The sequence below is a fragment of the Halichoeres trimaculatus genome, unplaced genomic scaffold (assembly GCF_033239565.1).
Source record: "Halichoeres trimaculatus isolate MK-OKI-2021-1 unplaced genomic scaffold, fHalTri1.1 fHalTri1_scaffold_22, whole genome shotgun sequence".
Taxonomy (NCBI): Eukaryota; Metazoa; Chordata; class Actinopteri; order Labriformes; family Labridae; genus Halichoeres; species Halichoeres trimaculatus.
The window spans coordinates 17,890,680-17,908,668 of record NW_027437200.1 but is presented as its reverse complement, the minus strand read 5'-3'; the positions used below and the strand labels follow the sequence as shown (position 1 = coordinate 17,908,668).

At 39.9% G+C, this 17,989-nt stretch overlaps 1 protein-coding gene across 1 annotated transcript in view; it reads right to left on the bottom strand.

The window, feature by feature from the left end:
- Positions 1 to 1,822: 1,822 nt before the first annotated feature.
- The window catches only part of rbpjb (recombination signal binding protein for immunoglobulin kappa J region b), a 71,929-nt gene continuing 55,762 nt past the window's right edge, over positions 1,823 to 17,989 (bottom strand). Inside the window, exons 4-11 of the mRNA XM_074699379.1 lie at positions 12,447 to 12,612; positions 10,567 to 10,741; positions 10,159 to 10,296; positions 9,856 to 9,968; positions 7,143 to 7,283; positions 6,895 to 7,050; positions 6,685 to 6,788; positions 1,823 to 4,780 (exon numbers count right to left, since the gene is read on the bottom strand). Of these exons, the coding sequence (XP_074555480.1) occupies positions 4,456 to 4,780; positions 6,685 to 6,788; positions 6,895 to 7,050; positions 7,143 to 7,283; positions 9,856 to 9,968; positions 10,159 to 10,296; positions 10,567 to 10,741; positions 12,447 to 12,612 (1,318 nt within the window). The 3' untranslated portion in view covers positions 1,823 to 4,455. The remainder of the gene's footprint in view (positions 4,781 to 6,684; positions 6,789 to 6,894; positions 7,051 to 7,142; positions 7,284 to 9,855; positions 9,969 to 10,158; positions 10,297 to 10,566; positions 10,742 to 12,446; positions 12,613 to 17,989) is intronic.

The window sequence follows — 17,989 nt, the reverse complement described above, 5'->3', positions numbered from 1 at the left end:
CATACATATTTACAACTTTATCGACGTATGACTTTTATAAATATCGAAAAAATGACTTTATTCTATTAAAAAAACTACACTTTACCATTTTTTAAAATAAAAAATAGGACTTTGTAAAATTATAATTTTATCATCAGAAATTTGAAATAAAATATTGCTTTTTTTAAAAAAAAATCTTTTTCTCTAAAAACTGTTTTACTTTTGAAAAAACACTGTAAAAATAGAACTTTTGTCTGTTGAATATGTGTGTTGAAAGAATTATGATGTAACTGTCAAACACTGTTGCATTGTGGTATTAAATATATATATTATGCCATGGCCACACCAGAAGCGAATTGGCTTGGGGAAATGTCATCACTGATTGGTTGCACAGCACAGCCTCACGCGTATTTGTGTCTAAAGTTCAATATTTTCAACTCGAGCGTAGTAGTGTATGACGCGCCGACGCTCCAAATACGCAAACGCGTCTTTGCATTGACTTTGTATGTAATCTCGACGGAAATTCACATCCGGTGTGGCCGTACCATCAGTCGTGAAATATTTGGGTTAATGTAAAAAAAAAAAAAGTACTTCTGATTAAAAACACAACACAGGGTAAAATTTTATATCACTTTTTATTTTTCATTTTTATGCCAGTATTGCAAGTTTTTTTCTCCTTTTTTTCATCTTTTAATGACATACAGATTTTTGAGCATGATCTGGAGCTGCAATATGTACAAAAACAAACTAACGTTATGTTAAAAAAAAACAGAAACAAAAAAAAAAAACAGAACACCGTCCCCTTTGTTTTTTATTGCTAAATGTTACAAACGGCACAGGTTTCTACCATCAGCAACCCTTTGAGCACTGAGTATAACTACCACAATGACACCTCTGCTTACCATTTACTAGAATAATACACAGATACAGTGAGAGTGAAAGAGAGTGGAGAGGAAGAGGAGGAGGAGGAGGAACGATAAAAAGAGTGATCCGACTGTAGCAAAGCTAGCATAACAGGCTGTGAGTTAAAAACAAACGAAAGAAGGCAGAAGGGGGAAACTCCAAATGTACAAACATAAACATGAGCGGTAAAGAGTGAGGATGAAATGTGTGAGAGAAAAAAGAGAAAGGTTAGCGCTCTGTAGTGCAAACAGCCAAATAGTCTTAAGGAGAAGTAAGGCTGAGTGCGACAGAGAAGGGCTCCACACTCCTTTTTTTATTCGTTTAAAGCTGCCTCTCACTCTGCCCTGTTTGTGTTTAGCAGTGCATGAAAACTACATTATAAAAAGACATTTGGCATATTAGAGGATACATACATTGTTCAGAGCTCATTGTTATAAAAAAAAAAAAAAATCAACAACACAAACAGCTGCTTTTGGAAGAGCAAAACATGACCAGACACACAAACAGAAAGAAACCGATTAGCATCGCTAATGTGATAGCGCGTCTTTGTCGCTAGGTTAATGTAGCATGTTTTTGAGAAGTCATGTAACATTTTCTGACCACTTTTTTTTTTTTTCCTGTATCCTCCCGATATCTCTTAAAAAAAGAGCGTTTTAAGAGACGCATAAACTGTAAACCAGCTCAGATTGTCAAGGCGACACATTTCTCTCATTAGCATGCATCACCCTCCTTTGTTAGCTCGAATGTGGCGAAGCTGCTCTGTTCAGACTCGCATGTGGAGATGATGAAGAGGCAGGGGAGTCGGCCTAAAGAGGCGTCCGGACTTGTAAACAAAAACCCCCAAAATATCCAAGCTCTAGGGAAGGCTGGGGAAGGGTGTGTGTGTGTGTGTGTGTGTGTGTGTGTGAGGCTAATGCAGAGGCTTAGTTAAAAAAACGCGCTTCGTTACGAGCTAGTAAACACAGAAATGAAAAACAAAAAAGAAAACACTCAATTAGAAATCTACAGTTAAGATTTTGTGACCTCCATTCTGCAGAGTAAAGGGTTCAGGAAGAAGAAGCGCAAACTTTTATTGGATGCTACACGTGTCGCTGCAGCACCGACGACATCCTCCATGTTTTTTTCCAGGATAGACGAGAAGTGGCCTCTTTTTTAAAAAAATACACTCCCAGGCCAACCTAGGCAGCACGGGCGATAATGCACTTTTCTTTTTTTATTCGACATAAGACAAGGGGAGACTTTGTACCAATAATTTAAAAAATATCAATATTACAATATAAAACATTTAACATTAATGACTGACAGGTGGGCGGGGCTTATTTTCTCAAGCGAATCCTTTTTTGTTCCTATTTCAAGGGTTTGAAAACACTTCATCAAGCAGACATTCAAGTTACAGTATCGTTGTTCGTTCCGTTTTCCCCAGATGAGTTTACAGTCGTACTGTAATACTTTTAAAATTCACGAGTATTGCCTTTGAATGTTTGTCCAAAATTAGCAAACATTTGGATCACGGTGGAAGACAGAAAAACTCAGAGTCTCCGTGTTTTTCTTTGTTTTTGGAGAGCACACTTTGAAAGAAATGGAGCGAGTCTGACTCAAGGGTCCATCACAGCAACTTCACATGAAACACACACACTCACACAATCACGCACACACTCGCACAGATTTGCTGGCTGGTGAAGATCGTGCTCAGGCGGACGAGGACGATGAAATAACCTGTACAATATTGCTGTTATGTTCGGAAAAAATGCACGTTTTTTTTTTCAATAATACACATTTAGAAGGCCTTAATGCTCCGACAGGAGACGCAGCGGTTGCCATGACGAAAGATGAGTGCAACTTACTCTGACGGTGAGTTTAACAATGTACACACGCTTCTCTGTCTTTTTTTTTCTGCAAAGATAATAAAAACCACAGGAGATACTTTTTTTTGTTTGTTTTTTTAAAAAAGAAGGCTGAAAAGAGCTTCTACAGCGCTCGTGAGACGTTGTACCAAAAGTGAAAAGGTGCTGGGCACCCCATGAGAATAAAAAACGGGCGTATTTGTACTTGTACACCACAGAAGAAGAAGAAGAAGAAGAAAGAGAAGAAGAAGAAGAAGAAGGAGGTGTAGACGTCCTTCAGAAGGCTGCTTTAGCGTGGAGACGCAGCAGGTGAGCTCGGCCACAGCGGAGCTCCTGTGATAAGAAGCGAGGCGTTAGCTTGTTGTTGTGCTATGCACAGTTTCTCCCACGGTGAGTAAACAGCAGATAGGAAAATGTGAATGTGTTTTTGTTGTTGTTGTAATTGAAGTTATCAGTAAGGCCACATCAAATTGTCTTTTTTTTTGGAGTTAAATGCCAGCAAAGTACAGCACACACTGGAAGACACCTCGCTAAGTTTCACGATGTTTTCCGATACGTTAACAGCGACCAATAGAGCAACAGAGACGGGATATAAGTGTAGATATGTGACCGGTTCGACTGTGAGCACAGTACGAGAATACAGTACTAAGGCTATCTTTGAAGTACATTTAAACGTGTTTGTAACCGTGGAAGTCGAGTTTCCGACGTTTTCTGCAGACGTCGCTCCGTGTCAGATGTGTGTAAGGAGACGTAGCGCACATAGAGTATTGCAGGCAAGGCAGAGGCGTTGCTTAAAGCTTTTCTTTTTAAAGACTTCATAAAAAAACCAATGATAAAACATAGGCCCTCTGAGGTTAATTCCCCGTTAAAAACAAAACAGAAAAAAAAAAACTGTAAATAAACAACCCAGACTTCAGATTTGTTTTTTTTCCAAACAGAAGGAGCAAAGAGTATCAAAATGAAACGAGAGAGAGTTCAATCCAAAGACTGAGAAAGCAGGCGTTTTGTAAGGTCACAATAACATACAGGCCGGGGTTTGGACCTCGAAAAAGGGGGAAACAAAGCCCGAGCTCAGAGGAAGAATAGAAACTATTTGGTAACAAAAGTGTACTATATGTTTAATACAAAAAAGGTATGGAGAAAAATGTACCTTTACTAAAGCTTATACAAGATCCTTGGTCCATAAAAACTATCTTATCCTCACGTTTTCTGTGTGTCCCTCTGCATCCTCGCGCTCCCTCCAACAACAATACATCCAGCCGCCCGTCAGGGGACCACGGACAGAGGCCAAAGAAAAGAAAACAAAATGGAATATTTATAAACAAAAAGTAGGAGGGGCTAAGAGCGGCACAAAAACCAAACGTTCCTCTCAGGGGGACTTTTTGTACACGTTGGATGTATTGTTGTTGTGGTTTTTCGTAGAAAGGTGCTGGTGCTCTGAGCCTGCAGGAACTTCTCTCATCCCAAACACCAGGACTTGGATAAGCAGGTCCCAAAAGAAACCACAGGAGAGGGGGCGTGGCAAGGAGCACTTTTTTCCTCGTTGTGATGTCACTCCTCCTTCAGATATTCCCCTGCTCCGTTCGCTCGCCAATTTCAGCTTCTTTGTATCCAAAATCCAAACGCAGCACTTGAGTCAGTTTTTCTGTATTATTTCCCATAGTCTTCATACGCCTTGTGGTACGTTTCCTCTCAAGGCATATTGTGATGTGGCGCCCCCTGGTGTGCGTTAGGAGACCACAGCTGCTGCGGCGGTGGAGGACGAGGACGTGACTCCCGCGGAGGTGCTGTTGGGGCCGTAGACGCCGGCGCCAGGCTCCTGGCTGCTGTTAGTGAGCAGGCTGGAGTTCCCGGCCCGTATGATGGCTCCAGCGGCGCTGCAGTGTGGCCGCGGCCCGGGCTCCGGCGTGTAGGTGAAGGTCAGTGTGGTGGAGTAGATGATGCCGTCATTCCTTACCAGCGTGACGGGGACCTGGACGGGCTGCCGCACCCAGCGCCAGCCCTCGCGGAAGGCAGAGATGTCAGGCACCACGCACAGCATGCTCTCCGCACACCTGAGGGGAAGAAGAAGGAAGTCAACGCACAAGTGAAGATCAGATACAAGCAGAGACGGGCAAAGGTTCAGCATCCCTACTGGTCTTCATTCATCTTTGACCTCCAACTTAAAATTCAATCATCACTCATCATCTCATCTCATTGTATCTCATAGAATGTTATGATACCTCACCTCATCCTTTATAATCCCACTGTGTCTCATGAGACCTGTTCCTCCTGAATCTCAGCCTTTCCCATCTGGAAGTATCTTGAGCCATCATTTCTCATCTCTCACTTAATCCCATTGTGTTTTTTTCTCATCACATCATAACTCATCATAGCTTATCTCATCTCATATTTTGTATCTCATCTTCATCTCATGTCTTCTATATTTCTGCATCTCTTCCCTTGATAATCCAACTCATTTTACCCTATCCCATCATTTCTCATGTCTCATCTCCTCCTGTCTTCATTATAACCTCATCACATCTCATTTTACTGTATTGGTAGTATCTCAGCATATGTCATCCCATATCATCACATCGTATCTCATCTGACTTCATCCTATTACATCTCCTGCAAACTTTTCTCATGTCTCACTTTATCGTATCAACTCATCTCATTTTATCTCATCCCATATTATAACTTAGCATTTCTCACCTCACCCTTTTTGATATCATTTCAGTGTATCTCATATTTTATCTAGTCTTAATGTTTTTCACTGTATCTCATGTTATCATATCTCACCTCTTGTCATGACTTATTCATCACCATACCTCATCCTCTCATAATTCAACTTATTTCATAATTTATCATACCCCATCTTCTCTTCTTGTCTACTTTATTATCTCATCACATCTTATACTGTTGTTTACCATATCAACAGTATCTCAGAATATCTCATCTCAACTTACTGTATCTCATCTGACCTCCTTATATCTCATCCCATTGTATTATAACTCAGCATTTCTCACCTCATCATATCTCATCTCATTTCAGTGTATCTCATATATTATCTAATCTGAATGGTTTTCACTGTATCTTATGTTATCTTATCATATCTCACCTCATCTCATGTCCTCTTTATCACAATATCTCATTTTCCTATAATTCAACTTCTTGTCACCAATTTCATAATTTATCATATCCCATCTTCTCTTCTTGTTTACTTTATCATCTCATCACATCTCATATTGTTTACTGTATTAACAGTACCTCAGTATATCTCATCTCATCTTATTGTATCTCATCTAATCTCCTTATATCTCATATTGTCACATCTTGTTTGTCATCATATCTCATATTTGAAATCAACTCATCATATCATCTTATCATGCCTAATTTCATCACTTCCTCTCATAAGAAGATAGTGGTGGACTGGTGAGCAGTACGTGGGTGGTGCAGCTATGAGAAAATGGTCTTCGCTTATCTACTCAAACAACAAAATGTACCTCACAGAATTGGAAACTCAATACAGCAAAAAGAAGATCGGAGTGACACAGAAAATGCACTCTGTGGACTTTGATGAACCTATAAGAGACACCCCAAGCCAAAAAGCTATCTTAACCCCATCAACAGGAAATATCTCAGAGGTCTGTAGTCGAGCAGACAGGGAGGTCTGACAGTCCTCTGTCTCTGCTGCACAGCTCACTGGGTGGTTCAGATAAACACATAAAGTCTAATCAACCTGTAAATCTCAACCCTGTGGAGGCACCGCTGAGGTATGTAAGGAGAGGGAAGAGGAGGAGGAGTAAGTTGGTTATTGGCACAAAAAAGCAGCGTAAAAAAAATTTTTTCACCAGAGACGAGAATTTGTTCCTCTCACCAGGATTTAACGCCTGGTAGTATTTTCATAATTAAAATATTCACATCTCTCACTCACTAATTAAAATCAAAGCCCAGCAATTCAGGCAAAAAGACGAACCTGTACATCGTTTCTGCTTCTACATCTCCGAACCAGACCCGCAGATTTGGAGTGAAGTTCTGTCCTGTCAGCTCCAGCATGGCGACGTCTCCACCACCGTTGAGCTGCGGTGAAAAAGAAATGAGTTTATTTCTAAACACGGCAGGTCTAAAGCTACACTCTGAGACTTTTTGAATCAAAGATAAGGTTGAAATGTTGGGCGCCTCTGACCTGTAAGCTCTCTACCACAGGCACGGGGGTGACAGGTGAGTGGACAGGGCCCATGCCCTCGTAGAAAGTGTACTCAGCCTTGTCTGTGCTGATGATTGTCCAGGAGGCGCCGTCGTTGATCATCTCCTTGTTTGGTTCCTTTGGGCATGGAGTGGCCTGGGAAAGAGGGCAGGAAGACTTGTGAATAAACCTCTTATTTTACCCATCGTGTCTATGCTTTGTAAAGTCTGATTTTGAGTTTCACTAACTTGAAACTGGATGATCCTTTCTTGGGAAAGGCACAGGTACATGCGTTCCGTGTCCTTCAGGAAGAAGGCACACTTGTGGAGCTGGGAGACGGGGTCATCGGCGTCCAGCAGCGCCGTCTGCTTGTCCACTTTACGGATGATCTGAAAGAGAAACAGGAAGAGAGAAGGATGAGGGAAACAGAAGAGGAAGTACAGACATATTTAGGTGTATTTATGGACATTTTGAATTGACTGGTCAGGACAGCTAGCTTTGAAGAGATGGGACATGTGGGATAAAGAGAGCATCAAAGAGAGGGCTGAACCGCCAGGGGACTGAGCCAAAATAGTGGACCAAGAAAGAAGAGAAAGTCCCCCAGTTTGGAACAAAACAATATTTTCGTGAAAAAGAGGGTGTTGTGCATGTTTTGGCCATAGACTGTACATAGAGTTGACAGCATGGCCCCATCATTTATCATTGTACGGTTTTCAAGCCAAATTCCTCCGTCACAGGCGCAGCCCTTGGCAGCAGTTGCAGCCAGAGTCTGCGCAGTTGAGACTGTGAGGGATTCTGGGAGAATCTGAGTGGAGCCGGGTGACAAAAATAATATTTTTTTTTTCTTTGAGAGTCTAATCACTTCTTGACTCAGCCTCCCAACATATTCTACAATCCCCGAAAAAAATACACAAGAACGGCAGCTGTCCATCATCCTTAAACATTACGTAAAACCTTGTTTTTAACCTTGTTTAACTAATGAAAACAAAACTTTTCAGAAAAAAAGAGGACTTGAATACAAGACAGCCAAATGATATCTTCAAATCACCACAACAATCGGACGTAAGAAACAATTCTACGAGGTGTATTAATTTTTTAAAGTTTGACCACAGCTCATCTGAAATGACTGGAAAGCTGGATTTTTTAACCTATACTGCAGCCAGCCACCAGGGGGAGCAGTTTTTCTGGCGACCTCACTTCGAGCCGAGCAAGATGACATCCATTTTTTTAAAAGTCTATGGTTTTGGCACACTTCTGGTAGCTTTACATGAGTTCAGCAAAAAAACTAACAAAACAAAAAGTGAAACAACCATTTTTCCTACACAAATCTGTATTTCAAGTCCTGTTTCCATCAAGCACTCAATTTGGTTCGTCTTAACACAGCACACATTTTTTGGCATGTCCTTTGACTAAAACCAGGACACATCCCCAAACCATCCCAATCTTTGGTCCTGTTTGTGTTTCCACAGCCAACTGTGACGCCTTGTGGTAGGCGTTGTGTAAGCTGGATGCCGACAGCCGCATCAGTAACATAACAGTGTGATGCCATGGCAGCATGACACAGTTAACCCAGCCAATAAATCCAACAAAGAAAAAAAACGCCACACTATAAACAAAGAGCATAGATGGAAGACATGCAGCACTTCATCCTCTCTGTGATTGTCATGTAGCTCTTTGATACAAAGTGAAATCAAGCTTTGTTTCAGAGAAGTCTGTGTGCCGCCAGGAGAAATACAGCAGCTGTTGCACGGTAAGTGACGATTCTTTCGACCAATCAACGGTCTGCAGTGTTGTAGCTCCTCCTTCAGAGATCGATTCGGTTTAGTCTGGCACCCCTACACTACAAAAAACTGAAATCTTATCAAGTGTTTTTGTCTTTTTCTAAATAAAAATCGTCTTATTATACTAGATATGAGCCACTTTCAACTAATCAATCCAGAAAAATGTCTTGTTTCAAGTTATCAGAGTACAAAAATGAGGTTTGAATTGCTTGTAACCAGTAAAAAAATCTGCCAATGGAACAAGAAAAAATTGCTTGAAAATTTCCTTAAGATTAGAACAATGTCTTAATACAACTTTTCTCTTGTTCCATTGGCAGATTTTTTTACTGGTTATGAGCAATTCAGCCCTCATTTATGTCCTTAAATAACTTTCAACAAGACATTTTTCTGGATTGGTCATGTGAATTTGGCCCATATTGAGTCTAGTAAGGAATTTTCTACTGAAAATAAGACAAAAACACTTGATAAGATTTCCGTTTTTGCAGTGTATGGAAGAGTGCCAAAAAGTGAGACGGCTCGTCTCGGTTATTTGGGGATCTGTCCCATGATTAGTCAGTGGAAACGCTGTGAAATGCACGCAGTGCCAAGACAAACTGAACTGAGCTGCTCGGTGGAAACGGGGCTTCTGTTGTGGTGCCAGACATTATGATACAACCCTATGACTTCGTGATGATAACTTTCTTTGTGCATGGAACTTAGCGTCACGAAACAGAGTGAAACTTTGACTGAAACAGAACTGTTTCGTGTTTTTTCTTTTTGCTGTCACCCTTTTACATAGCCTCGTACTCGTTGGGAGATAAATAGGTGATGACCTTGGAATTTCTAAGGCTGGATATCTATGATAGTTTTGGAAACTATCTTGACCAACGTTTTTGCATTGCGAGGAATCATTTGACTGATTTAAAATCGTAAATATTTCCATTTAGAAGCTTGAAAACATCTGTCATGGTTGCATCCTCTGAAGTCACGTTTTGTGAGATTTTCAGTTTTGAGAGTGTGCATTCTGATAGTTGGTGGTGTGTTCATTATATTTTTTGCACTTAAAAAAAATGAATGGATAAATCTGTCTTTGTCGAGTGTGGGATTTCTTGCACAGGATCACATGACTTTTGAAACTCTCTAGAGGGCGCCAACACCAGTGAGCTTCCATTATCGCCTCTGGAGTGATGCGTGTCTTTACCAGTCTGGGCAGCGCCATGCCGGTGACCGAGCACACCAGCTTGACCGTCTGACCGTAGTGGATGTAACCGTCTCTCACAGTGAACTCCTCTCCTTCTGACTCCTCATCATCCACTGAAAACACAGAAGAAGAACGACAGCGTCAGGAACAGCATCCAGTCCCTCTTTTATTTCCAAACCGTCACGACTCAGGGGTGTAATTACTGTCAAACAGTGTGGGTTTGATTTGAAACAAACAAAAGAGAAGCTCTGGAGCGTCTGCTGACTCTTTCCTACGATGTTTGTGGATGACTGAGTTTCTTACACAGGTGGATGTAGAAGGCGCCCCACTGCTGGGAGCTTGCGTGGAAGTTGCCGCCCTCCACGTGGAGATAACGCGTGCTGACCGTTTGAGACCGAAGGCGGTTGAAGAGCGCCACCTTTGTCCCTGATGCAATACACACTGTGGACACACACATAGACTGGTTACATAATGAAACAAACAGGACATGTTGCTCACTTCACATCTGAGCAGAGCTAATACTCAAGCAGAGCTCTGCTGCCATCTAGTGGCTGAACATGGTAATAGCATCAAAATAAGGATTTAAGATTCTGCTTGGATTAAATAGATTAAAAAACAAATTAAAGTTAAGAAATAAAGGATATTACATGACTCCATCAGATCTCGTCTGTATCACAACAAACAAAGTGTGCGCGTCGGGCACAGACTCACGGTCAGCGTTCTTGAGGGACTGCTTCTTTTTGGAAGGCTTGGAGATGACTTTAATCCTCTTGCTGAGGAAGACGCCGATGTCTGCGCTGTTTCCGTAGAACATCTTGACGGACAGCATGAAGTGCTTTCTCTTGTCAGAGTCGGATATGTACAAGGTTTTGGCTGTGCAATAATTCTGGAGGTGACAAGAGAGAAAAATCAACACGTTTAGTCAGTTTCTTCTTTTCGTAAAATCACCAAATCTAGAAAAATAGAAAAACATCATTATATGGATGAAGATGAAGGGGCACTGAAAGCTCACTTATTGGAAGGAAGAAAAGAAGAAAATAGAAACTCTGACTTGTTTTTTTTATTTGTTAGATAAAATTGATTCTGACAGAAAGTCAGAATTCAGACAAAATAAAACTTTATATTTGTGTTACATTCTGATAAAAGATGAGCGTTCTGTTAAATATGTCCAAGTTCTAATTTCCTGAAGTGACTTTTATTGTAAAATCCAAAGATTAAAGTCAGACCTCTTTGATTAAAGTTGGTATTTTACGATTCGAGGCTAAATTCGACAATAAATGTCAGAATTTTATGACTGAAAATTGCATGATGACAGAATTTAACGTCAGAGTTCTGGGCTAGAGATACAAATTTGACAGAATTAGGTCAGAATATTGCAATTTTTTTAGCCAATTGACTCCATGGTGCAGGTCAAGCCCCAGAGGGTTTGTCCAGGAGGGAGGGTGGGTTCAAATCCAGCCCTTGGCCTGCTTCCTCACATCACTCCTTCCCTTTTTCCTTCTCTATTCACTGTCCTCTTAATCTAGTTTAAGGGCATAAAAAGCCCAAAAACAAGCTTGACAGTTCTATGATTTTTTCCCCCTAAATTTTAAAGTAGTCATAATTCTATGATTAAATCGAGATTTTTTTCTTAAATTATCATTTCAGTTTTCAGAGCTTTGAAAAAAGACAGAATTTCTAACCTTATTTTTAAAATTCTCAGGTTAAAGTCCAAACTCTTGTTGTTATATAGTAGAAAAAGTCAGAGTTTTGCGATTAATGTTAGAGCTCTTAGCTTAAAATCCGAATTCTACAATCCAGGTCATTAGTCTATGCTTTTTTGGGACACAAGTGGTCTTGTGGTCTAGGTCATTCCCCATGGAGCAGCCTGAGGCGTGCTTTGTCCATGCCAGTCCCCAATCCCACCCTGTTTCCTTCTCTATCCACTGTCAGTTACATCTGATAAAAGGCATAAAAGGCCAATAAATAAATAAATAGATAAGGTTTTACGAATTTATAAGAATCCTCAGTTAGCATCAGAGTTCTGCATTAAAATTTAGAATTCTTTAAATTTTTTCGAGCTTTAGAAAGAGCTTTGAAAGAAGTCAGAATGCTTTTAATTAATTTGAAAATCCACAAAATAAAGTTAGATTTTTACTATGTCTGATTTCTATGATTAAAATCAGAATTTTGACTTTTTTCCCTCAGAATATTATTATTTTATTTTACTTTATTAAATGTTGAATTTAATATCAGAATACTATTAATTCAGTCAGATTTCAGACTTTTTTTTCTTGGAATTCTGAATTTAGTTCCAGAAATAAGAAAAAAAAAATCACAAAAAAAATCAATTGTTAAAAAAAATATTTAAAACGACATAGGCCTTTTTTCTGTATTATCAGTATCATTCTGTCAACAGGAGAAAAAGATTAAAAGAAATAGCCCAAAAGCTTTCACTAATCTAAAGACAAATGTGACACTTCCTGCTCTGTCACTGTCACTGTCACATACCTTGAGTAAAGGTGTGTCAGGTAAATATCAGACTGTGTGTGTGTGTGTGTGTGTGTGTGTGTGTGTGTGTGTGTGTGTGTGTGTGTGTGTGCCTGTCGTACCTTTCCCTCTAGGTTGAGCTGCTGCATTTCTTGGTCGCTGTTTCCGATGCCGATGAAGGCGCAGGGCTGCGACTCCTGCTCGGAGCAGCCGTCTCGCTCCATCTGCTCCTTCTTTTTCTTCCAGCCGCTGCCCATCAGGTAAACACAGGGGGGAGGGCAGAAAAACCTGAACAGGGGGACAGATTATAAGTAAACCTCTAAATAAACCCCAAACGCTTGAAAAAAACAGCCTAACTTAATCACTAATATTTTTTCCCTTTAGATGCTTAAATAACTTCTGATACTCACATTTTTCCCTGTTACCGTTTATCAGTGTATAGAAAAAAATAAAATAAATTTAAACTATTTTAGATTGTACAAAATGGAGAGGGTGCGTCGCCCAGTTTCCACCAGCAGAGGGCAGAGCTGCACTAATCTTCAGAATGACAATCGGGGAACTAACAAGTCTCTCCTCGAGCCGTCAGGCCTCATTTATCAGATGTTAACATGAGAAGTCCTGCATGAAACTGTTCTGTTTAAATAAACACAGCTCCAAACATTAAGAGTCAACTTTTTTCCGCTCTAAATCTCAAACTTTCCTGCTCTTCTCTCGTTTCTTACACCTCAAAGTGAAGAAGAGAGCAGCATTTAGAAAGAAGGGCGACTTTTGCCCCCTCAGAAACACTCGTCTCCTTTGCAGATACATTCGTGTGCGTCAGTGTGGAACTGGAAAGCGACCTATTTCGCAACACTGCTGTCTGTCTCTGTGGGTGTTTGTCTACTTTCACCTCCTATAAAAAGCGCAGACAGACAAGAGGCGGATGAGCGAAGGAGGAAGAGGGCACATTTGCATTCTCCTTGCGCCCACTTTCTTTTTCGCTCCCCCGTGTCGACGCAGACAGAAGTGGTCGGAGGTGAGAGGCTGACGTAAACGGCGTGAACAAAGTCGGGTTCGGCGGGCCTGAAGGGTCACGAAACTCTGAGTCTGTATATTTGATAAAGTTATCAGAGGAATTCATCTCAGACTCTCTGCTTCTTTCTCTTCTGTTTTTACTCAACTCTCAGAGGATTCTGGGAGTTGAGAAAACAGTCGGAGGATGGAGGGCTGAAGGGTTGTTGCATAACCAGAAAGACGAGAAGAAGGAGGGAGGGACGGGGGGAGGATGAGCTATAAAAAGTGAGAGGTAGAAAGGTGAGAGGAGAGTGACAGGGAGAGGAAGAGTCAAGGAGGAGGAGGAGGAGGAGGAAGGGTCTACGAGGTCTCCACCTGATCGTGGCCTCATGCACGAGGTCAGGGCTCACTTCCTCTCCTGACCTCATGTGATACAGGAGGTCAAGAGGGTCAAAATGCAGAAAAGGGATGTGTTGGAGTGTCTGTCGGGAACTGAGAAGTGTCTTTTGGAGTTTGGGCCAATTTTTAAAAAAGAAGATTTTATTTTCTGGAAAAAATGAAATCTTATCAAGTGATTTTGTCTCATTTTAACCTCTTAGGACCTGGCGTCCACATGCGTGGACATGACGTTTTGGGTTGTATAAACATAATGCCTAATTCTACTCAACTGGGGCCTAACGTACACATACGAGGACGATAACACTGCCATCTGGTGGTGTCAGAAGAGTACAGCACATTACCGGTAAAAGTCAGCATGGCAGAATGCACAAGACAAAGTTAGAGTGGCCACTCGAAATCTAAAAATCGTTGAGGTAAGAAGTCTAAAGAAATTTAATGACTAAACCTTATTTACATAAACTTAAAAGCATTGTTAGTTTACAATTACATGCAAATTTGTCAAAAGTTAGCAACAGTAATGATCTACTATGCTGTTAAACTTGATGTACACTTATGTGGACAACGGGACTTAGTTTTGTGAAAAATGTTCGCATGTAAGCAAAATTATTCATATTAGCATGGTTAGTAAATCACCTCAAAGCTAACCCTGGTGGATCTAAGAAGTTGTACATTGTCCCAAACAAAGAAACAATCAACTAAATAATTGTTATATTAAATAATTATAAAGTAAATAAGTAGAAAATCAATAAATCTTCATGGACTTGTACTTGATACTTTTTTTCATCATTCTATTTCTAGAACATTATTTTTTGACACAAGAACTAGAGCTACTGGGCTTTATTGATGGGGAAAACTCAGACTTGGAAGATTTGACAGACAACAATGATGCCATCGAGGATGCTTATTATCAAACCCCACCACAGCAGCAAAGCAGCAGTAAGGATGAGCAGATGACCCCCTTCCCAGGAGCCTGTCCTTGTTGACAGTATCTGCCAATGAAGCCAAACCCAGTTGGCATAAAGAACTTTGTTTGTGCTACAGCAGATGGTATTGTGCTGGACTTTGATGTGTACCAAGGTGCGGGTGCACTGCTGAAGTAGGTCGAAGAACCAGAGGGTCTTGGGTTAGGAAGCCTGGTCAACGAACGTCTGTGTCAAACTCTGCATCGTGACACAAAGGTGTATTTTGACAGGTTCTTCACAACCATCCAAGGTATGGAATAAATGATGAAAAAGGAGCTGTATACCAGTACAGTAACGAAGAGCCAGGTTGCTGCAGCAGTGCAGAAGTTACCTAGAGGCAAAAACATGAAGAAGGATGGAAGAGGTACCTCAGCCGAAGTTACCACTGAAGATGGAAAGATGTGCATTGTGAAGTGGTAGAACAACAAACCAGCACTGATGATGTCTGTTGTTCATGGTACACAGCCTGAAGATTCCTGCCACTGATGGGACACGAAACTGAAACAATATGTTGCCATCTTGAGAGCGAGCATCGTCCGTGAATACAACTTCGAGATGGGTGGAGTTGACTTGGTTGACAGGATGATTAGTTACTATCACATGAGCGTCTGTTCTAAGAGGTGGACAATGCAGATGCTTATGCACTTCACGGATCTGGCTTTAGCCAACAGCTGGCTACTCTGTCGCAAAGACCTTGCTGTTTGCGGTACACCAAAGAATAGCATCATGCAGTCCCTGGAGTTCTGCATGGAAGTGGTGAAGATCTTCTTGGCCCAGCATGACAGTCAAGAAGACAACACAGACTCTTTAGAATCGACAGACGATGAAAACCTTTCCACAGGTAGGGGAAAGCATTCAGTGGTGGCTGTGCCACATGTCTCAGTCCGCAGGGCTGATGCTCATCACCCCAGAGATGGTCAGCCTGAAGAATGCAGCACGCTGCAAAGCAGCGGGCTGCACTGGGAGAACTCAAATGCGTTGTGTGACCTGCAAGGTGTTCTTGTGCTTGCAAACAGACAACTGTTACACAGCATTTCACACAAAGGTGTGTGCATGTTCCTGAAGGAAAAGGGTAGGGACTAGGGACCCCTAGTTCAAAGCTATAGCTGTTTTAGTATTATTGGTAGTTGTTGTGTTCTTTGGACATGTCAGATGCTTGTTACAAACAATCAAACAAACAAAACATTGGTTTTGTTGTTGCTTATTTTATTTATTTAGTTATTTTTACATAGCCATGTTCAGAAACTAATGAACATCTTCAGGGAGGATGTAAAATGATTTAAATGTTTTATAATTTGTTAAAGGCATGTCATCCAGCAACAGTTTGCACAGTGATGTGCCAGAAGTTTTAAATAGCATGTATGTATGTTTTAATACAAAATACAAAAGAAGTTTGGAAAAACACTGCTGTGTACAGGGTGTAAATAAAGTTTTGCACATTATTGCACAGTGGTGACCTTAGTGTGTTTATGGAAATCCAGACCGAGTGTCCACATATGTGGACATAACATTTCTCTAAAACTACATCATGTGTAAAGATAATGCTTTGGATTTATACTTCTTAGGTTCCAATAAGCCCAAAAAGCAAAGAGACAACAAAAATGCATGCCAAAAAAGAGCTCGGGTCTTAAGAGGTTAAGTAAAGAAATAATTGCTTTTAACAACTTTAAAAAACCTACTGTTGAAAAAAGAGAAAAGTTACTTGTATTAAGACATTATTCTAGTTTTAAGCAAATTTTCAAACTTCTCTTGTTTCCTTGGTTGTCTTTTTTCCTTGTTACAAGCGATTCATACCTCATTTTGTCTTTAATCAACTTAAAACAATACATTTTCCTGGATGATCAGGTAAACGTGGCTCATATCAAGTATATCAAGACAACTTTTACTCAAAACAAGACAAAATTACTTGGTAAGATTTTTTTTTTTTTGCAGTGAAATCATCTTTATTTGACTTTAAATATCAGCATTTAAAAGAAAAAAATCCACTTTACAACTCAATAAAGTCAGACCTCCATGATATTTTAAACTTAAAATCACAGTTTGCACTTAAGTTTAGAATTATTAAAATCAAAAATTAAGATTTTCATGACTTAAGTTTGAGTTTCAAGATTTCAGACAGACGTGTTGAGAGTCAGGATTGTATTATTTATCCAAAAAAAAAAGGGTGGGGTTTACAGAATTTACAGTTATAGGACAAAATCTGACTTTTATGACACAATTCCCAAAAAGAGAGGACTGTTTTTTTGAAAATACTGAGATTTAAGTCAGAATTTGATCCAAAACAAGTTAAACTAAAATTTTAGAATTCTAAAAAGTCAGAATTTTGAGAATAAAATCAAAATATTCAGAGGAAAGTTTGTGTTTTAATTCTTTAATGAAGAGCTCTGACTGGACTCAGTGTTCTCTTTAAAGGCCAGAAGTCTCTGATTAAAGCCAGATTTCAGAGAAAAGAATACAAACTTGAACCCACTAGCATCAACCCACTTTATACTACAAGAAAACTTAATTTCCATCCAGTTGTCATGAGAAACTCAATGTTAAATTTACGTCCTCATGAAGTGCTTTGCTCGGTTTTTAGCCTTGGTCTGTTGAAAATGTTTCGTTAAATAGCTGTGTTCCACTTGAAAAAATTACTTATACACTCAGGAAAGACTATGATACTTTAATAAAGATGTGGCAGCCTTATTTTGAATGTATGGACACATTGTCAGCCTCTCTATTGATGGACGGATTGTAGATTTACAAGCATGTCAGTGCTTTTGATTGTCTACCATGCCTCTTGACTATTCTATATATTCTACTTCATTATTTAATTATTATTCATGATATGATTTATTTAATTTTATTGTGGTTTAGTTACTGCTTATGTTTTCTATCTAATTTTTTCTCTCTTTCTCTCTAGCTGTTAGTGGGTGGGTTGGGAGGGAGTTGAAGTGCTTTTTTTGTGTTTGTTTGTTTTCATACATATCTTGAAAAAGGATGAAAAATTAAATATTCCAAAAAAAAAAAAAAGAAGGAAAATGTTTTGTTTTGAGAAAAAACAGCACTAAACCTCAATGAGATTTTCACAAGACTTGTTGAAATGTTGAGGTCATCGCGTTGATTTGATAGATTTCCAAACAGGTTCAGGAAATATTGAAGAGGTGGACCTCAAACACCAAGGTCTTAAACTTTGCTTCAACTTAACAACTCTATAAACTCAGACCTTTAAAAAAAGAGTCAACTTTTCTTTTTTTTTTTTTTTTATCTTTTTAAAAGTCAAAATAAATGAGTTGGCATTTTTCAGAAACATCCTCGCACTTTTGATGCAA